This window comes from Cydia amplana, chromosome 2 (assembly GCF_948474715.1).
Source record: "Cydia amplana chromosome 2, ilCydAmpl1.1, whole genome shotgun sequence".
Classification (NCBI taxonomy): domain Eukaryota; kingdom Metazoa; phylum Arthropoda; class Insecta; order Lepidoptera; family Tortricidae; genus Cydia; species Cydia amplana.
Window position 1 is genome coordinate 7,747,775 of NC_086070.1, and position 23,763 is coordinate 7,771,537.

General features: G+C 37.7%; 1 protein-coding gene across 1 annotated transcript in view; it reads right to left on the minus strand.

Annotated features, from left to right (window-relative positions):
• LOC134662067 (uncharacterized) overlaps positions 1–14,367 on the minus strand; it is a 40,009-nt gene extending 25,642 nt beyond the window's left edge. The window contains exon 1 of the mRNA XM_063518343.1: positions 13,978–14,367. Within this exon, the coding sequence (XP_063374413.1) occupies positions 13,978–14,005 (28 nt within the window). The 5' untranslated portion in view covers positions 14,006–14,367. The remainder of the gene's footprint in view (positions 1–13,977) is intronic.
• Positions 14,368–23,763: the final 9,396 nt, after the last annotated feature.

The window sequence follows — 23,763 nt, forward strand, 5'->3', positions numbered from 1 at the left end:
AGCAACCTAGCATTCAACTCACATTATTTACACAGCACAATAGTCCATTTGAGGTTCAACCTGCTGACACATAATAACAACAATCAAAGATTACAATGCAGAAAGATTTGTTTCGGTAGCGCCGAAGCGTGAAATAATCAATCGAGTGAAAGATTCATCATTGTTAATAAGACGCGGCGCCGCTGAACCGCGAAGCTTTGTTAGACTAAACAGATATTTAGGTAACTAACTGTTACATTTTGCTTTACATAAACTACGAGAAACTTACTGCAAGGTGCAACTACGAGATATTACATACCTGTGTATAAACAAGAAAAAAATGAAGTAAAATGTGCCATAACTGGAAATATTGACGGCGCCTTAAAAAGATTGACTCAAGTAAATAAACATTACGCTATACCAATCTTAACCTGCACGGCTACCATCAGTTCGGCATCAGTGCCATCAACGCCATCGAAAACGTAATTTACTTTCTATACATCTCGCACGTACTCGCATATTAGTGCGAACGAGATGTATAGAAAGTAAATTACGTTCTCGATTGCGTACAAATTGCGTATATGTCAGTTTTGACACTGTCAGTGACTCATGGTACGGGCTCGGGACCTTACGTGCGAATCGTGTATTAGGTACCAGTATATTGTCAGGGAGATGTTAACTTACGAGACCTATAATCCTATTTAATTTGTCTATTATGTAACTACTCACAACATTCACAGCGAACCTAAAACAAAAATGGCAATTTTAAAATACGGAAAGTACGGAAACAGTCGCTATCTGTCGCTGGCCGTGGGTGCTGCTGTTGCAATTATCTACTGGCACGATGTGGGCCAACACGACTTGCCGTTATGGTTTCAGAATTGCCTGCTGTCCGTTTATCCCAGAATCTACATGCTTCGAGCGTTTATGTCTGCAGTTTCTTTATTCTAGTTGTAAAACGTTTCAAACGCACGTTTTATTATGTTTATATTTCTCTAAATAGATACTTACCTACGTAGAAATAATTTGCCATTTTGTAGTTTTCGTTTGTTCAGCGTAATTAGATACTCAAAAGTTGACAGTTCCAGCTGATATTGGTACGTTATACTAAGTAAATGGAGACGTTAGTCATCGATTAAACATTAACGTTATAGCTACACACGCGCGGAATTAGATATCTATACGCAGTATTCGCAGAATTATTGCTTTAAAAGGCAAATCACGGCGCCGATGTCTAGAAAACCGGATTGAATTAAAGATTCCAGAATACTAGTCGCCTTCGCTTCTCATTCATCCGGTGCCTTGTAAGGGATAGTCTCTAACTTGTAGGCGCAAACGCGATTTCCTTATACGTCCCTGTTAGACAACTTTTTCTTGAAACATCATTTCGTAACAACATTTCACACTACCTTGTTAAGGATCGGTGAAATGAACTAAGTAAGGAAGTAATAAGCGAGTTAGTTATCGTACAACTCACAACCTCACAAGGAGATCGAGTCGGCTTCCATTCATTAATTAATTAGCTATCTGCTACGTTATCTTATCTAAGCACCGTCACTCAAATTGAAGCTTGAGTACTCGAGTAAGCGCTTATTTAAGTACTACCTAGCCTACCTACCTATAGTACCTATACTATTATGTATTGTGCTCTAATTAACGAAGTAAACCTTTCAAAGTTCTCTTACGAAATGCTTTTAGAATACATCGATATACTTAGGTAATGGTGATGGCTACAGGAATCCGTTCAGTTATTTATTTATACATTTGATTGATTGAAGTCGGAAAGTCCTTGAATCCCGCTGGCCACAGACCCATAGTACAATAGTCGTATTGTGAATTCCGCAGTTACTACGATACCTATCTTACTGTTGACATTTGACCGCTAACAGCGTGGGAACGCTATTTCACGCTATTTTTGTTCCAGTTGATACCCATATTTACTCACAATATAATATTTAGCGCCATAACTAAGTTATATGAATTAATTAGGAAGCTTTGTGTGTCACATGTCACTGTGGTTCAAGGTGGATATTTTTCTTGCGTAACTTGCAATGATAAGTGTTGGTTACGTAAAAGTTCAATAAAAATTGAATCTTTTTTTATGTAACTTGACGAAACAGGACCAAAACGGTTACTTTCGAGGTCATGCTAAATAGGGCCAAAGTAAACCCAAGGGTACATTACATACTCCTCGTATTTTGACATCATTACACGCGTTAACGACAGCTAGGTACCTACCTACAATTAACATTTTTTACAGATAAATAAGGCTCTCCCATTCCAGTTTCCATTTTGGACGACCATTCCAATACCATAAACGCAACTACATTATCGAAGGTAAACATTAAAAATACCTAAACACATGTGGATCAAAGTTAGGTGGGAAGGGTAGGTAACTTGCCATCGTAGGATAGATGGCAAGTTACCTACCCTTCCCACCTAAGACAGGCTCGACGTACGAATATACTTATGGTGTAATGACCTATTAAAAACTCTTATAGTCTGTCAGTCATCTATTCCAGTTTATATCTTAAAGTCTAAATAAACTAACTACATGCGAGGTTTTGTCACAGTAATAATAAGTCAATGTTGTTTATAGCTTTGTTACTAGCTCCGTGATATGAGTTATGGTACCTATCTACTGATTTGTGTGTAGAGTAAGGCAAAGTTGTGTATGTGCAGTCATTGCTACATTATCATATATCAACTATATGTAACACTCGACATTACCTATATATAGGTATATCTACTTACATAGATTATAGATCAACGTATTTTGGGTCTGAAAAAAGTCTCTAAACGTGAAATTACACAAAAATACTATACAGCTAATTAAAACAAAAATAACAAACAAACACAAAAAATCTAAAATTCCATAGTTGTGTAAACGTATAAACGTATTACTAAGTGTCAGAACTCTGAACTAAAAAAAAATTGTTTATCAAATTATGCTTATAGTGTATTAGGTTCTCCAAGATTTGAAGTGCTACAACACAGAAAACAATATAATAAATGCAGAAATATGAACAATGACCCACACGCATTATAACTATAACTAATGATTCGGTTAAATTGTGTTATTTGAAAAACAAATTATAGCCAGCCTTTTATGAATGTAGTATCATACCTTTGGTTATGGTGCTTTACGCACACTAGCGTCCCAACCCCTCACCATGCCGGGACATATTTCATACTAAAAGGGGGGGGGTTGCGGCAGGGGGAGGGATTGGGACGCTAGTGTGCGTAAAGCACCATACCCAAAGGTATCATACTACATTCATAAAAGGCTGGCTATAATTTGTCTTCCCCATACATTAGAACACAACCGAATCATACCTCAACCTCAGATAGATAAACGAGAATATTTTTTTTGTATCGATTGCTCATATTGGTTGTTGTGCTATATGACATAATACATGCCTACATTATATGCCGTTTATGTAGTTTATGCAACAGGATATGACTTATGTATGGCAAACCACTGGTTCCTATACTTGTAAATAAGATAAAACAAGACATTAATGATTCAGGATTCGACACCGGATATTCTCTTACCGGTGAGACGTGGGTAAGACATAAAACCATTGATTGGCTTTCACGTTGTATGAAACATCCGTTAGGTGTGTTTGTCCGGACGGAAATTATCTGCTTAATATATAGAACTAGTTTCGTCGTAAAAGTTTGCGAAATTACGGGAAATACAATATTTCACTTAATTGTTAATGTAGATTATGTTCTTTGCGAATATCACTAAGTCACGATTTTTTAGGTAGCGCAGACAAAAACCTTACATACACGAGGAAAATCAGGTTGCCGGTCAATCAAACTGTAGAGATTTTGCAAAAGCATTTAAGGAAATGAACTTGGTCTTGGTAGGTACCTGTTCCATACCAAGCGCGCTTCGAAACTCCAGCTAAAATCCGTCCAATAATTTCAATATTTTAAAATCGCACATCATGGAGCCACAGTCACGTTACACAAGAGTTACACATACATATGGAATTTTGGACTTTGGTTTCATATTCAGTTATCGCGCCCCTTGTTTTTTTAATCCAACTAGTACCCAAAAACTCATAGGGTTGAAGTGAAAAAAAACCACTTTACGTGAAATTTTACAAATGGCAGCTCTAAAAGCGTACCTGTAACTATTTTAAATTTATTTCGCTTTTACTGAACTGTGACGTGGTGGGCAAAGTTATGTTAAAGTGCAAAGTTTTATACTTACATACAGTCATACATACTTAGTTGATACCCGTACGTGGTAGGTGTAATTGCATATTTCTAGCACAAACGGTCAGCGAGCCCAGATGGACTGTCGAATGACAAATGTTTCAATTGGGCAAAGTAAGTAGCTATAAATCTTATTGCAAATGAGTATTTAGTAACGTCGTCTGACATGATTTCTCTAAGAAGACCAACCATGTAGAAACTAGTGGCGCGTATAGATCAACCGCGCTCGTATCAAAACTGGTTGTAAAAGCGAAGATCCTGCAACGAGCACCAGGAGGCCGATTCTGATTTACCAATTGGTTACGGGTTGGATCCTGATTTGATACGACCTTGAAGAAAGCTCACGCTGATTGGTCCAAAAGTCGGCGCAACAATTGCCAAGGCGAACGTCATCAAGGTTGTATCAACACAAGATCAAGAACACAACAAATTGTTAAATCAGAATCACCTTCAGATTGTGCAGTTTATAGCAATTCCAAAGCTTAAAGGCCATTATATTTATTGACTTTTCCCTAATAATTGTAAGTATTGTAACCTTAATTATAACACATCGCTGCTTTAATGAGAGGTTAAGTATGATCTTTGACATGTGTCATGTCAAGTCTGATTAGAAAATATGCGAAAGGAGAGTATAGACAGATGCTTCAATCTAAAAGTGGAATAATTGTAACGTAACTTAATACTCCCTTGACCGATTAATTCCACTTGAGTGACGCAAGACGCAACACCTCACTTATTCTATCTTTAATTAACTAGGTACCAGCCTACATGACGACTCTAAAAAGCGACAGAATGTAGGGTAGTAATAATTTAGTCAAGTTGTGATGTTACGGCAAAACTGTCAAAATGTATAGTAGTATAAACGAATATGGTAGTGTAGTATGAAAACCATACCGTACCACAGATTATATAATAGTTCTTACGAACAGATACTTATCTCTCAAAGAAAACGCAAATACCTACCGTTTTAATACCTACACTAAAATACAATGGAATGACCTTCAACGCGCCGCCGCGCACCGGCGCAACGCTAGGGTTGCCGATGCTTAGAAATGATTTACTAATATAAGATACCTACCTACTTAGGTATGTACAAATATAAGTTTTAATTGTCAAACTAACATTAGAACTGGTCATATAAAAGCATAGCGTAAAATAACCATGAGCAAGATAAGTTGCAATAAGTAATTACAATATTCCGTTTATGCGTTTCATTCCGACGAGTGACTGCGAGACATTTAAAAGGTCTTATCTCCCTGCAGCAAACGCAGTGTTTACGCCGTTTTATAAACCGCGCAATGAATCAATAATTCAATACCACCTAAGTAACTTGTAGCTTGCAACCACAATTGAAACTATCGTAAAAATAAAACCAAAAGTACTTGTATTGAGAATGTCTACCTACTTTTCCTATCTATCGGAAGAGCAAAAACGGTATTTTTTATTAGTTTTGTTGTTTCTGCATTCATCCATATTACAAGTAGTGTTATTTGTTAATTGGTTCAAGACATTTCTTTCGCATACATTTTAGCATATTCGAGCGCGCGGCGACACGACGTGCGTGCGTGAGCGCGCGTGGCAACCAACTGGCTTGCTTTTCTACCGTGAACGGGAACGGATTCGTAGGTATAAAACCGAGCTCGCGCGGAGAGTTCCATAGGCCTGACCGTACGGTAGGCACGTTGCCTTATCACGTATCGAATTAGGTTCCTGTTTATAGTAATCTGATGGTAATGCTAAGGTAAAAGTACCTCACCACTAAATACGTATTTAGTATCTCTAGTACCGAAGAAAATACTGAACTTTAAATAACTACGAGTAGCTATATAGTAGTTACGTTGGGTACCAACCCAACCTAACTACTATAGCTACTCGTATTAATGAACGTTTTGCTGTCGTGTGCTGTGCTATGGCGCACGAGTACCAATACTAATCGGTACTCGTGCGCCATAGCACAGCACACGACAGCAAAACGTTTATTAAACTGGCTTAGGTAGTTCTACACCATTTGTTATTACTTAATTTCGCTATGATTGAATTTATGCTATTGGCTTTGATTAATGTGGTAATTTAACTTTCTTTGTTTAATGCGTTAAAACATTGGTTGCGCCATTACATGTCGTTTAATAGAAACTAGGCAGAGGAAAAGATCTTGTGCCTCTACCAATCTCTACATCGATTTTTATTACCAACTTGTAATTTAACGCAGCCTACTTCCATAACATAATGCAATCAACCTGCCCTTACAGGTATATCTACAGCGAGAGCACGAGCCGCATTTAAACTTAAATAATCTGATCTTGATATAATATTTATTATTCTCTACTATCCTGCTCACACTTATTATATTGATGATAACGAGTATCACTCTCAGTGCAAGTAATATCAAACTTTAATGTTCGAATGCTTTCAAGCAAAAAACTATTTAGATTTAGATCTAAAGTCACTACTGTTTGCTCTGCAAACGCTATAGGCTGTCTTTCTATGCGGCTCTTCGCAAGGTGAGAAAATTACTACAATCATTGGATCGCCGCTTTTTAAGTAGAACAGTGCAGGTTAAAGTGGGGATGATTCGTGGCGTGTCAAGCAACTTGCGAAATCGCGACCAGGCTATGCCCTTTTGGCCAGACTTTTAAGTAATTACGACAAAACAAAAAAAGCGGCCAAGTGCGAGTCGGACTCGCCCATGAAGGGTTCCGTATTTAGGCGATTTAAGACGTATAAAAAAAAACTACTTACTAGATCTCGTTCAAACCAATTTTCGGTGGAAGTTTACATGGTAATGTACCTCATATATTTTTTTTAGTTTTATCATTCTCTTATTTTAGAAGTTACAGGGGGGGGGGACACACATTTTACCACTTTGGAAGTGTCTCTCGCGCAAACTATTCAGTTTAGAAAAAAATGATATTAGAAACCTCAATATCATTTTTGAAGACCTATCCATAGATACCCCACACGTATGGGTTAGATGAAAAAAAAATTTTTGAGTTTCAGTTCGAAGTATGGGGAACCCCAAAAATTTATTGTTTTTTTTTTTATTTTTGTGTGAAAATCTTAATGCGGTTCACAGAATACATCTACTTACCAAGTTTCAACAGTATAGTTCTTATAGTTTCGGAGAAAAGTGGCTGTGACATACGGACGGACAGACAGACGGACAGACGGACAGACAGACAGACATGACGAATCTATAAGGGTTCCGTTTTTTGCCATTTCGCTACGGAACCCTAAAAACACCTCACTATCAGCCCGTATTGTTGACGCTAACTAAGCTTGCTTTAAATTAGCGGTTGACTAATAGTACAAATTTAAGACCCAACTCCAATAGGTACCTAGGACATAATGATATCAACTGCATTGAATTACTTATTACAAAACACTATTAACCCGTGGAAAACGCGGAAGTCATTTAAAGCATGCAAATAGTATACATTTTCGATTGTATCTTATATGTAGAATCGATTGGTTGGTTCAAATTGCATTCGACGGTGGATAGGTTCCGTTATAATGAGTAATGATGTATATTATCCCGAATTACACATACATACTTTCAAACGTTCATGTGATGTGTAAAATATATACCTACATAATCTTTAATTAATTCTAACGTATTTGCGCTTAAATCTGTAGGTGAATCAAACCAATCAATGTAAGTACGAGTAAATAAGACTAAACAGGTACTTAGATACCTACATGTGTTACATAATAATGATTAAAGCATAATATAAGCTTAATTAATTGAGTCTCATAACTTAAATCAGCGTTTAGTACTAAGTTTATATATACTTATATAGTGGGAGGATCCTTTATCACAGCGGTTCTCAATCTTTTTTTTGACGGAACCCTTTTGGAAAGCGAAATACTTGATGGAACCCTACAATAAAACAATAGTTTTTAGAAGTGTATTTTTTTATTAATAAGCATAATAATTATGCTTATTTTATTATTCTAAATTCTTGCGGAACCCCTGCAGGGGTGTCGCAGAACCCTAGGGTTCCGCGGAACACACTTTGAGAATGGCTGATCTAAGGGATAAGGGAGTTCCCTCTCTGCCAACAAACTGTTTGGCAGAAGAAAAAAAAAAGGTGTATAATTGGTATTTCTCCTGAATAAATGATTTATTATTATTTATTTATTGAAAAAATAAGAACTATCATTATATGTATTATGTTGCCATTGCCACGGCTACGGACGGTCACCTCACCTCAGGTCGCGGCGAACCATAAACGGTGAAAGCGCCGCATCCGTAACTAACCGAGGTCTACCCCGTCATTTTCACATCTAATTTACGCCCAGTGACATAAGGACATCGGACGATACCAAAAGCAACGCGGAACAGTTCTCACTAACCCAACTGAGTAATTAGAAACCGCTTAGTAGTAACATTCCCAGGGCAGGAGATAATTTTCAGATGGTTAGAAGTAGGTATTATAAGTAAAACTTTCTCGGCAAGTAGGTACCTACAACGCAACACATTCTTGTGATTTCTAGTTACTGCATGCCTTATTTAGCCATAGATCTGACCGGGTAAGTATTATAAAGTATGTAGGTATTTACCCATTTCTTATGGTAGGAATTAATCATGTCTTAGGTTGGAGATCTTTATAATAATCATAACTAAATTGGTGACATGATAAATGTCATGTTATTAACAAGCTTTTATTAGGTCGACCTGTATGTAATGGAATCTAAGGTAACTAATTTAACCATCTTCCAAGGATCGTAGCGTCATGAAAATTGGCAGCTGTATGTAGTTCTGATGACAATACAATAATATGGTACTGTCGAACTGATCTGATGATGGAGACAGGAGGTGGCCATAGGAACTCTCGACCTGTATGTAACTAACATGTAATGGAATCTAAGGTAACTAATTTAACCATCTTCCAAGGATCGTAGCGTCATGAAAATTGGCAGCTGTACCTATGTAGTTCTGATGACAATACAATAATATGGTACTGTCGAACTGATCTGATGATGGAGACAGGAGGTGGCCATAGGAACTCTCGACCTGTATGTAACTAACATGTAATGGAATCTAAGGTAACTAATTTAACCATCTTCCAAGGATCGTAGCGTCATGAAAATTGGCAGCTGTATGTAGTTCTGATGACAATACAATAATATAATATTGTACTGTCGAACTGATCTGATGATGGAGACAGGAGGAGCCTAAAGGAACTCTGTGATGAAATAACGCAACCTAATTGTGTTAGGGGTTTTTAGAATTGTCTCGATGAGTATTAGTTGTCTGTCGTAAGAAAAGTATAGTCAGCGGTAAAAGCTTGTACCAAAAATTAAATTTTTGCCAAAAACTTATTTTTAAGTAAATTTTATTTAAAAACCTTGAAGTAGGTATGTCTGTTTATTTTCCCTTCAAGTGTAGGTATACTTTTCTTGCCCTATAGTTTCTTTTACCCCACCTATAACCTTAAAGATAAATATCATGTCTTACTATAATAACCTTACCTAGGTTAGGTTAGGTTAGGTTTCCTATAGGTAGGTACCTACTCAACAACGACCTAGGGAGCATTTTTTATTTATAAACTGACTTTATGTTTTATTAAGGTGTAGTTTTATTTTTAATGTTTAGTTTATTTACTAACAATAAGTAGTTAATAGTAAAAGTGAAATAAAAATGATTCTTACAACGCAATGATACTCTCGAATCTCGAATTTTTCGGTTGACCAAGAATGAACAAGATCGCTAATGTTTTCCGGATGTACCAGTACCCATACAAGTTTGGTATAAATAAACTATAAATACTTAGGTAACTATGGTGTGGTGCTGTTGTTACATCGCGTCGCGTCGCTCGTACAAACTCATTGCAACACGCGCAATGACCGATGACAGCATTAAAATACGATTCATAACTGGGAAATCAGGATGACTTCTTGCGAATACGTAAGCAGGTAGGTAAGTACGTAAAAGATGGCAATCATGATACACTTACACTAGGCGAATTATTACGAAATGACAATCCGCATTCACCGTTGTTCGCATTGATGCTCAAGAATTTTCGTGCTAAAATCAACAGTACCTAATGTGTTTTTTTGCCTGTTGACAGGCGGGGCTCACTCCGCGATTTCATCGCTTTGCTACAGGTAGCTAAAAGTACATCCGTTCGGCCCCAATTTTGGGGAAAGCCATAAGCCGCGCGTGTTTTTATTGGGAGGAAAATCCGTTATGGATACCTCCGCACCGCAGGGACAGCGCGGAGGTTATGTCGGACTTTCAACGACTAAAAACCTCCCAGTTGTCCTCCTCGGCACATTTCGGACGGCTCTGGGATCTCCAATGAACCCGCCAGGGCCGTCCTAGCGCTGTGCCCCTTTATGGGTCCCCTCTTTTTGCAGTCGCAGTCCCTAGCTGCGACCGTCTCCGACCCCAAGGACCCCTTTTAGTCGCCTTTTACGACAGGCAGGGGATGCCGTAGCCGTATTCTTACGCCCGGGCTACAGGAAGTCTTCTGTACCTTCTGTACCTGTATTTATTCTGTGGTGTTGATAAGAAATCAACGATTTTGTTTTAATGCTGAAAATCCGAATGATGCAAGTTCTATTTAGAGTGAATGCATAAGTTATTGGTAAAACAAAAGAATGCAACCGCTCTACGGTGCCGCCGCAACGACGGATGTATTTTAATTGCGGAAACGGCATCAGAACGCGGATATAGAAAGCCCCGTACCGTACGTATCAATGGACAAAGCAAAAAGATTTCCTTATTTTAGAACTGTCCATCAAGTTCTAATCCGCCTGCATCTATTCTATTCTCAGGACAGTGCCGTGCCGTGCCGGGCTGGCCGGACACGCACCGCTCCATGACTCGCATCAGTCGCATCTCGCATTATCGGCTAGTCGAAAATTTCTCCTAAATAAAACGAAAGTTCACGACCTCTGACGAGAGTGACGAGCCGTAGGTTCGCAATAGCGGAATTTACTAAAAATTTCGTAACACACTCATTGAAAAATATATTATTTTGCCTTCAACGAATAGCTGTGTCATGTCATGATAATGATAAATTCCCTTTCAATTTACGTTCAATATATACCTTATAAGTATTAACCAAAATGTACCTACCTACTCTTTTAGGCAGATCGTTGCGGTTTGGTTGTTTCGTTATAATGACGTGCGTTGTTTGATTTATAATGTTCTAAATATTTTAGTGTTACGAAACCTTGAAGTAATTTTAAGCTACTTTTAAATCTCGCCTTTCTTGGTTTACCACTACGTTCACTAATGTTTGCGATCAACTACACGGATTCTTGTGGAAAATCTACCTAAGTATCATTGTAACGTAATGCGTGACGAGCAAATTTACGCTGGGTTATCGTAACATGTTTAAGTTATGGTTCACTTCATCCAAACTGTAGATAGATGTTTTGTATAATTATGTATATGTTTAAATATAAGTACTTACTAAGTGGGAAGCAAGAATTATTTTCATTACCGCAATATTTTAATATTGGGACAATTAACTAATAGGTAGGTACAGGTAATAGGTAATAGGTATAGGTAATATGAGTAAGAAAATATTTCTCATGATGTTAATAGTGTTTATTAGTATTTTATCCTTGCATAGCCGCTGAGGTTGTTAATATTTAAAGAAGGTACCTAGCCCGGCGTTTAGGTCCATTCGAATACCTAACATGTATTTGTTATTTTATTTACGTATGTAAATATTACCTAACACAACAGAAGTAGCCAAATAGAGGTGTAAGTATGTAGTTATGTGATACAGAATGTGGGCGGATACACAATTAGACTTTATCGACCGGGATACGATATGAACCGTGATTACCTTTTGTATTGTTTTCGAGCTCCCGATATTTCGACGCAGTTACATAGATCTTGTTCACGGGTACAAAACACGGACAACAAAACAACTCACGGATACAAAATGTCAAGTCAAAGATTCGATGTTGTCAAATAACCGATATTATCAATTATTAGCCAATGCCACTACACCCCTGACGGACTATTAAAAAATCTTTACTACCGATGCTCCTGAGTTTGTATATAATATTATAAAATATAAGTATACGTCCCGGTAAGTAAATATCTTTAAATGTTTATTCCTACAGCAATACTCCGCAGCCTATTTAGCATAAAAGCCTGGGATATTTTATCTTATGATTGGTTATTAGTAGTAAATTAGTAATACATAGTAAGTGGGCAAACACTCTAATTAAGTGCTTAGGCGAAGATCGCCAGAGTTCTACATTCACAGAGTAGCACACTTAAGCTAGTAGGTACCTATAAAACATCTACGTATAAAAAGACAAAGGTCTGGCAAATGTCCCTCGTGTCCCTGTCACAGCAATTGTACCATGGGTACCAATTCCACTACAATTATGCGGCTGCCGGTTTTTCTTGCGAGACATTGGCATTGAGTTCAACCTCGTTTACTACGCACCTTTTTCGACGTTATTTTATACCGTTTTATTGTACTTGACAAACGCTGCATAAAATTACATTACTTATTTTGTAATCTTAATGCTGAAGAGAGGAACACCCTGTAGCCTGAAACTCCTGAAAGGTTTCAGGGTGTCCGAGGCGTGTAGATATTTAGGTCATCACTAAATAAAACCTCCGATTAAAAAGCGGCCAAGTGCGAGTCGGACTCGCCCATGAAGGATTCCGTATTTAGGGCATTTATGACGTATTAAAAAAAACTACTTAGTAGATCTCGTTCAAACCAATTTTCGGTGAAAGTTTGCATGGTAATGTTCATCATATATTTTTTTAGTTTTATCATTCTCTTATTTTAGAAGTTACGGGGGGGGGGTGGACATTTTACCACTTTGGAAGTGTCTCTCGCGCAAACTATTCAGTTTAGAAAAAAATGATATTAGAAACCTCAATATCACTTTTGACCTCAAGTCCATCCATAGATACCCCACACGTATGGGTTTGATGAAAAAAAATTTTTGAGTTTCAGTTCTAAGTATGGGGAACCCCTAAAAAAATTTCTTTTTTTTTTCTATTTTTCTGTGAAAATCTTAATGCGGTTCACAGAATACATCTACTTACCAAGTTTCAACAGTATAGTTCTTATAGTTTCGGAAAAAAGTGGCTGTGACATACGGACGGACAGACGGACAGACAGACATGACGAATCCATAAGGGTTCCGTTTTTTGCCATTTGGCTACGGAACCCTAAAAATCAGCTCCTAAGTAAATACTGGAGGGATAATAGGCTAGTAATTAACCGCTGCAATTGCTACCACCTCGCGCGTATCTCCGGATCTCGATGGCATCACCACAGGCACATTCCATTTCATCGTAGTGTTTAAAATTTAAATTAATAAGGACATGATTTACTTAATTACTTTTACATTGTGAGTTGTCTGACCTATTTGTGCGAAGGTTGATCTTGATCGTATACCTATGCATTAAAGAAAATTATATCGCAACTAATTTTTTTAACATCCGTCAGAGTAACTTTTATCTTACTCTGATATCTACATACCTATATAACATAACGACGGCATAAGGGACAGAATAATTTTTTCGTCTCTGAAAGCATTTCCGGTTGATACTGATATTTATCTTTATGACACCTTTAAACAGAATTTAAATGAATAATTAAACAATTAGTAATATTTATCATTGGCTATCATGTTTTATGACAAAGTAGTTTTTATTTTTATTAAGCAAAATACCTACATATATGTTATCATTTCAATAATATTATATAAACAAAAGTAAAAAACAAATAGTTCGCTATTATAAGCTAAAAGTTGAGCAGATAGATAGCTTACCGCATAAGACAAGCATTAAAGTCCCCATAGTGTCGAAATGTCATCAAAATATCCAATATTGCGAAGTCCTAAAATCGCACGTAAACAGTAAACACTAGTCGAATTTCCCCGCGATTTCGCACGCATGCGCCGTAGCCGAACTCGCGCGTGCGTTTGGCGCGCTTCGCGAAACAAATGAAGGCTCGAGAGCGTGCATACAACCAGATTTGGACAGGAAAAGCCCAACGCGATTCCGAGTCCGAGCTACGCTGTGCGCTAACAATCCACCGTACGTGAAAAACACCATCAGAATGGCTAGTTAACGTTTCTCACGGCTGGCACACTTAGCACAGTGGGCAATTCATTTCGACGACCCTTACTTAAATGATTATGAATCGTCATTGTTGGAACAACAAAGGATGGCGCCCCTGAATTCTAAGAAAATGGTATTGGTAGGTATATACCTACTAGCATCAGGCCCGACCTTTTATAAGCTTTTAATTAATTTACAATATCTGGGAGACCGAGCTTTGCTCGGAAAAAGGAAAAACAAAAAAACATATAAACACTCAAAAACCGGCGTTTTCCCAGAGATAAGACCAAGCTAGATCGATTTTTCGTCCCCGAAAACCTCCATATACCAAATTTCATCGAAATCGTTAGAGCCGTTTCCGAGATCGCCGAAATATATATAGATATAAATAAATAAATAAATATAAATAAATAAATAAGAATTGCTCGTTTAAAGGTATAAGATTATACCATACGAGTAGGTACCTACACCTAATAGTTTAATATACATAGTAATTATATAGTTTAATAGGGTGGGGGGTAAGTGAAATATTGTACGAGAGTCTCTACATTCACGACATCCGCAGGCTGGAGTACTTATCGCTTTTTTTTCAAAATCCATTGTTGTTGAAATTTTCACAGATGATGTATTTCTGTTGCCGCTATAACAACAAATACTAAAAACAGAATAAAATAAAGATTTAAGTGGGGCTCCCATACAACAAACGTGATTTTTGACCGAAGTTAAGCAACGTCGGGCGGGGTCAGTACTTGGATGGGTGACCGTTGTTTTGCTTGTTTTGCTCTATTTTTTGTTGATGGTGCGGAACCCTCTGTGCGCGAGTCCGACTCGCACTTGGCCGGTTTTTATACACCTATTTATAACTTGCTATTCACGCGGGTCTAAGTTACCCTTCGTCGTTCGGTCAATGTTACCCGAACTTACGGTAAGTAGAGTCTGTGCGGAAAGAGAAGAGTCGTGAAATGTATGGGATCCAATACATTCTACGACTCTTCTCTTTCCGCACAGACTCTATACATACATACGTTAGCATCATTAGTAAGGGATCAAACAACGCGCCAAACGTATCTTACCCTTGAATACTTTTCCAATTAGGGCAATTAGATATGTATAAACATACCTCTTTATAATAAGCGGTTTGCAAAGGGTACATATATACCTACTTTTGTCGCGAAGTCTGATCCGCTACTCTCGATGCAGACTGTACGTCCTTCGGTGATTATGCTAGGTTGAGCAGCCCTAGTAGCACGGTCCCATTTTTATCGTTTATCACCATGCCTGTCACGTTTTAACAAGTATGTAAGTGCGAAAGTGACGGGCATAGTGATAGTCGATAAAAATGGAACCGTGCTGAGCCCGGTCTGATATTGGACACGCCATTTCCCATAGAGTTTGGGCTCGTACGAATCATCGATAAGTAGCTACAGGGTTTGCAATCCGGATCCGAAATGTATGAAATAGACGTGTGCGCCGATTACAAACCGATCGGCGGCGGCGTTTGCCAAAAAATCGGCGGCGGCGGCGTGTTTTCGGCGTGAAATCGGCGTGACCTTGACTTTCAGATTTCTTAAGAAACATCATTAATTGACCGTTTTTCTTTGAAAATTTGATTAATCCAGGTTGGTGGTAAGTGAACTACGTAATCTACGTATAGTTTTGAATAGGTTGTGAGTTAAATAGGGTCGCGTTTGTAAATTAATATAGGATATAATAACTTTATCTTCCTAGTTACTGGCTTGCATTAAGGGGTTACCTGGTCCCAGTGACTTTCGATCCGATCTGTATCTCTCTGTAACTCAGTTTACTCATGCTTTCCAATCTTTTGCGATTGCGACCACCTGTAATTTGTCTCCATTTCGTGCGGTCGCGGTTATAAGCCGTGTGGACTGCATGGTGCAGACTGCCCTCAGCCATCGACTATCTCACACATGCTCCACTCCGAGCACGTTTGCCATCCATTGGGCCTTAATTCATATGTTTCTCCACATCTTGTGTTGGATAATATGTCCGAAGAAAGATTTTGTGGAGAGCCGAGTGGCGATATTGAGCTTTCTGAGAATTGAGGGGTTTGTTCTTCTCACTGTCCTAGGTACCTATAAGCAGCAGTCTTCGCCAACGCCACATCTCCAAAGCGCCAAACTTTGGACGTCACACTTTTTGAGGCTCCACGTTTTGGCACTATATTAGAATATTGACAAGATGAGAACTCGTACTAAGTGCACTTTAGTTGCACGTCGAAGCCATAGCACTCTTAGCCATGCCAGATCTGCGGCATATCTTGACGGTGCAACCGCCGTCATTGGTTGCAACCCAAGATATACAAACTACTTAGCTAACTTAGCTCGCTTTTTCGTAATCGCCAAGTGCCCTGTCTACTACCACTACTTTGGTCTTGGAATGGTTGATCTTAAGATCTCGCTAGAACTTCCAACTTCAATTTTCTTAAGAAGAGCCGCCATTTCAATGTATTTCTTGATGTTATTCCTGTGAGCCAGTCAACAATAGTAAAGCAATGATGATGATCGCAACATTAGCTAGTTAGTTCATTGTCCTTTTCTGTCGCACATGAGCACTGTGATTTAGTTGCCTAGTTAATTACAATGTAAGCATTCTGACTTCGTATGTGAGGTGAGGGCATAAAAAGTCTATAATTGTCTAATAGTTGAATGAGAATACGCAATTAACAGGAAAAATCCTACTTCATATATTACTACCACATCTTTCTTGACGCTAAACACTGAGGATTACCTACTCTCAGTTGCTTTAATCGGTGTGTCAAATTGTTTGTACCACTGGCTTAAATCTGTTTCATTTAATTAATAAATTAAAAGAATTTGACAACTGTAACAATAATACAAATAAATCTAACTTTTAATCCAAATACCAAGTTAGAATAGCTGATTAACACCACTCAAGGTCACGCCGATTTCACGCCGATCATTTATCGGCGGCGGCGGCGTGGCAACAAAACCCGGCGGCGGCGGCGCGCCGGCGCGGCGCACACGTCTAGTATGAAATTATCCGGATTCGGATCCGGATCCGCGGATATTCCCATACATTTCGGATCCGTCGTGCAAACCCTATAAGTAGGTAATTAGGTATTAGGCGATTATTTATTTAAGTATTTTAGTTTATTTACTTAGAAAACGTGGTATTCACGAGAGACAAAGATGTATACGTATAATTAATCGAAACATAGTGTAAATATACTTTCTAAAATACTTAAACAAGATAAACTATTAAATTATCATAATGTTGTTTTTCCGCAATTCGTTTTGATGGTCGGAATATATTAACAACTCACCAAAGTGATCGTAACTGCTTTAGTTATGTCTTGATGGATGTATATTTACACCATTTCACGTCAAATTGGCATGAAATTAAACGACTTTAATATCAGTCTTGATCATAAGACAGTAAGGTCAAAAAACAGACCATTAGTTTTCTACGAGAAATTGGCATCGGTAATTGTACCTACGGGTATTTTATTTGGTTATGTCCACCTTTCTAAATAATTGAGAGGTAAACATGCTCTGGTCAGTAAAGTTGTAAACAAACAATTAGAAAATAGAAATAGAAAATATTTATTTGGCGTAATTATGTAAGTGGGCGGTTTTTTTTAAGTTGTCCCCTACACTTTTTTCAAATTTGGGATTTTTTATGTTATTTCTACTCAGAATCACGAGCTCTTTCTATCCTAATAAGAGAAAAAAAGTGTCCCAAAATTTCCATACATTTTTCGGTCTTTCCATTCCGCGACCGCCATACAAAGTCTATGAAAAATGGTGACGGAATGGAAACAAAAACCTTAGGACACTTTTTTTCTCCTATTAGGATAGAAAGAGCTCGTGATTCTGAGTAGAAATAACATAAAAAATCCCAAATTTGAAAAAAAGTGTAGGGGACAACTTTAAAAAAAAACGCCCAAGTTTGTACCTGAATATTTAATAAACGAGAACTGCATCTACTCACTTTAATGAAATGGTTGTTGTGTTGTGAACCTATGTACATAGGTATTGAATTTTTACCGTAATCGCATGCGATTTTGCCTATAGGTAGTTAGGTTAGGTACTATAAACTCTATAAAATATAAAAAAATATTTGAAGTAGCTAGGTTACACAAATAAGAAAAAAGGCGGAAAATTTGTATTGTATGAGTATTTATACTTACCTCTCTTCAGTTTGCGGTGTGATAGCAGGGCAGAACATGATTGATAAACGCTATCTATCATCAATATGATCATGTTAAAAGCGTTGCGCCATACATTAACTTGTTCCACTAGTATAGTTATTTCCCAAGTTTTAAGGCAAAACTTATAATATGCAGAATTTAAATTAGGTAAGACCTTGACTTATGTGTTTTTTGCATAGTCAGGTTGTTAATAAATATTAATATTTAAGTATATAGGTATAGACGATTCGGTACCGCCACCGGTCGCGATCATTTTCGATATAAATATGCAGAATTCGGCCTAAACGGATTTACATACATACTTACTTTCTACTCTTTCTAGTAAACTACGAATATTGATGTATTAAATAAATAAGGCAGCCGTCCGACGGATGAACAATTTTCTTGGCTATACCTAATCAATTGTGTTGTTCAGTGATAAGGCCCAATTTTGATTAGGAAAAAAAATTACAGCTCTACGAGCTCTAAAAAGGGAGTTAAAAAGGGGTTGAAAGACTTGAAAGTTTGTATCGAGTACAAACACTACAAACAGGTACTTTAAGATGTCTTGAAAAAAACATAATACCTACCTATTATACCTACCTAATACAAGAAAAGCAATTTTAGGGTTTTTGAAAATGTATCCCCTAAGATGGTTAAAAGGGGGTAGAAGGATTGTATCGGGATCTGACATTTTTTTGAGTAGCAGTGAAGGTTTACTTATGCCTTGGTAGGAAACATCAATAAAAAAATATTATGTAAGTATCACATTTTATTCCACCATCGTTACTGTTATCGCCCTTATCCAATATAAATACTTAATGCTACCTATTTCCTTTCCGGCTATTCCGACTAAAAGGTAAGCACCACAATCTTTGTAAGTACCTACCTACACGTATTTACAGTATACGCGAATTAAGAATGTTATAGTGAAAATACGTTTTTGAGCTGTTGTATTCGTATAAAGGCGTCTAGATCTAGATTTACTTAACTAGTAAAATACATTCTAGCTAAACACGGGTATTTACTGTAACAAATCGCCAATCGAACCACCATTATCCTTTTAGTTTTTTACTAATGAGTATCATATATATAGGTACCTAAACTATTATGTATCTCATACAGATAGCAGCCCAACTCCAGACAAACTCTAGTTGGAAGACTTTGCAAGATGCTAATACGCACAGTTATTTTTTATTTATGTTTAGGTTTTTCACTAAATATGTATTAACATCCGAAATAGGGATCCGAATTGACCCGATCCATATTATACCCACAGTGGTTCAAACTATCCGTTTTGTAACTATTTTGTTAAATCGTTCCGTAGTCTCATAATACCTGGTCCCAGAACATCAAGTAAATAAGTAGGTACTTACCATAAATACAATCTCCTAGGTAGCTAGGTGTAATAATGTGTAAAAACAATGATTTGCTACCTATATTTAAGTATTACAGTTGGCCACAAAACTGTTTACAGTACATATTAGGATCCGCACTTGTATCGTTTTAAATAACTGCTTCTTTTATATCTTGGTCTTAGGGGGTCATGTAATAGGTAAATGAATACAAAGTGAATTTAATGCACATGTTTAAATGATAAACACAAATAAACAATAAACAAACAAACGATGATCAACCATGGATTTTTAACCGCCAGCAATTTTTGATCGAGCGTGTTCGTGTCGCCACCGACAGTAATTGTACCACGCAGAGTAAGGTTGGCATAGTTCATCATCTTCCTCGCGTTGTCCCGGCATTTTGCCACGGCTCATGGGAGCCTGGGGTCCGCTTGGCAACTAATCCCAGTAATTGGCGTGGGCACTAGTTTTTACGAAAGCGACTGCCATCTGACCTTCCAACCCAGAGGGTAAACTAGGCCCGTATCGGGATTAGTCCGGTTTCCTCACGATGTTTTCCTTCACCGAAAAGCGACTGGTAAATATCAAATGATATTTCGTACATAAGTTCCGAAAAACTCATTGGTACGAGCCGGAGTTCGAACCCGCGACCTCCGGATTGCAAGTCGCACGCTCTTACCGCTAGGCCACCAGCGCTTAAGGTTGGCATAGTTACGGGAGTTATAAATATGCTGTAAAAACCAAATCAGATCTTTGTTTTATTTATCAGACTGTGGCGAAATGAGCTGGATATGTAATCAAATATCAGACTCTGGCGGTTAAAGGGTTAAATTTCAATAGTTTCGGTTATAACATATCAAACCGGGTTACCTATATATTAATTACCTAATATATTAATCGAGTACTTAGTGCATCGAATCCAAATTCGATAGGTACATATTCCGTCATCAGTCAGTACTCTTTCTAGTAAACTACGAATATTGATGTATTAAATAAATAAGGCAGCCGTCCGACGGATGAACAATTTTCTTGGCTATACCTAATCAATTGTGTTGTTCAGTGATAAGGCCCAATTTTGATTAGGAAAAAAAATTACAGCTCTACGAGCTCTAAAAAGGGAGTTAAAAAGGGGTTGAAAGACTTGAAAGTTTGTATCGAGTACAAACACTACAAACAGGTACTTTAAGATGTCTTGAAAAAAACATAATACCTACCTATTATACCTACCTAATACAAGAAAAGCAATTTTAGGGTTTTTGAAAATGTATCCCCTAAGATGGTTAAAAGGGGGTAGAAGGATTGTATCGGGATCTGACATTTTTTTGAGTAGCAGTGAAGGTTTACTTATGCCTAGGTAGGAAACATCAATAAAAAAATATTATGTAAGTATCACATTTTATTCCACCATCGTTACTGTTATCGCCCTTATCCAATATAAATACTTAATGCTACCTATTTCCTTTCCGGCTATTCCGACTAAAAGGTAAGCACCACAATCTTTGTAAGTACCTACCTACACGTATTTACAGTATACGCGAATTAAGAATGTTATAGTGAAAATACGTTTTTGAGCTGTTGTATTCGTATAAAGGCGTCTAGATCTAGATTTACTTAACTAGTAAAATACATTCTAGCTAAACACGGGTATTTACTGTAACAAATCGCCAATCGAACCACCATTATCCTTTTAGTTTTTTACTAATGAGTATCATATATATAGGTACCTAAACTATTATGTATCTCATACAGATAGCAGCCCAACTCCAGACAAACTCTAGTTGGAAGACTTTGCAAGATGCTAATACGCACAGTTATTTTTTATTTATGTTTAGGTTTTTCACTAAATATGTATTAACATCCGAAATAGGGATCCGAATTGACCCGATCCATATTATACCCACAGTGGTTCAAACTATCCGTTTTGTAACTATTTTGTTAAATCGTTCCGTAGTCTCATAATACCTGGTTCCAGAACATCAAGTAAATAAGTAGGTACTTACCATAAATACAATCTCCTAGGTAGCTAGGTGTAATAATGTGTAAAAACAATGATTTGCTACCTATATTTAAGTATTACAGTTGGCCACAAAACTGTTTACAGTACATATTAGGATCCGCACTTGTATCGTTTTAAATAACTGCTTCTTTTATATCTTGGTCTTAGGGGGTCATGTAATAGGTAAATGAATACAAAGTGAATTTAATGCACATGTTTAAATGATAAACACAAATAAACAATAAACAAACAAACGATGATCAACCATGGATTTTTAACCGCCAGCAATTTTTGATCGAGCGTGTTCGTGTCGCCACCGACAGTAATTGTACCACGCAGAGTAAGGTTGGCATAGTTCATCATCTTCCTCGCGTTGTCCCGGCATTTTGCCACGGCTCATGGGAGCCTGGGGTCCGCTTGGCAACTAATCCCAGTAATTGGCGTGGGCACTAGTTTTTACGAAAGCGACTGCCATCTGACCTTCCAACCCAGAGGGTAAACTAGGCCCGTATCGGGATTAGTCCGGTTTCCTCACGATGTTTTCCTTCACCGAAAAGCGACTGGTAAATATCAAATGATATTTCGTACATAAGTTCCGAAAAACTCATTGGTACGAGCCGGAGTTCGAACCCGCGACCTCCGGATTGCAAGTCGCACGCTCTTACCGCTAGGCCACCAGCGCTTAAGGTTGGCATAGTTACGGGAGTTATAAATATGCTGTAAAAACCAAATCAGATCTTTGTTTTATTTATCAGACTGTGGCGAAATGAGCTGGATATGTAATCAAATATCAGACTCTGGCGGTTAAAGGGTTAAATTTCAATAGTTTCGGTTATAACATATCAAACCGGGTTACCTATATATTAATTACCTAATATATTAATCGAGTACTTAGTGCATCGAATCCAAATTCGATAGGTACATATTCCGTCATCAGTCAGTACCCACGCTCTGTTTTTCCAGTGGGTTTTCAGTCAAAACTAAATGTTTCCGCTGGTTTTTCAATATACATACTTATTTCATCCCACTGAAACAGGAAGAAACATGTAAACTACAGGAATATGTAGGTGGTGTAGGTACGTGCCTGTTTGTCTGTCTGAGCTGCGTGAGAGAGAGGATTCTTGATGCAATCTCCGGCGTAACAAGTGTCGAATCTTATCCGTCACACCTGTCACAGCTATAAGGGCAACCTTTCCACTGCAGCCAAACGGAACTCAAAGCTGCGTAATCCGCTTACTTGACTGTACGGTGGGACAGGACGGCATTAAGGACATTTCACCGATATTCACCGATACCGATAGGTAGTCTGAGATTTTAGATAATTTCCGGAAAATTAGGCGTGACACAAATCGTCTGTAGAGGTCATCAATCCACTTGGTCATCTGATACGGCGCAATTTAAGTCACTAGTCGTCGTGGCAAATTAACCGCTTTGAAACAGAACAGTTATATAACACTGGGCGATATAAGCATTGTGAACAATTTGAAACACTTATTGAACTATGGACCGAAACGCTTTTTAGGTTTTTTTTGTTTGTTATTATTACCTACAAGTAATGTTGGAGTAGAATAAAGTACATACTTCTAATCGATTTTTTTAAATTAATCCTTGACTTAATTCTAGAAGCACAATAAAAATGGCAGTGTTTTATCTTACATTTTAATTATAAGTACCTACCTACATAAGTATTATCTAGGGTAGGTGAGTAAACTCAACATGAGCTTTTTATTAACTAACGCCTACGAAGTAGCCAGAGAATATAAAGTTATCTAGACAGCGTGTCAAGCTTCGATCAACACGGGGATCCGACACGTGTCAAGCCAAGTTCAAAAGAAGAGAACTGACGACGCAGCGGCCGTGTGTTATATTACATGAACCATTTGGAGCTACTTTTGACTCCTATTACGTAACTCAAAATATATTTAACTTAAAGATATGGAATTTAGTTCATTAAGACCCTTAAGGCTAA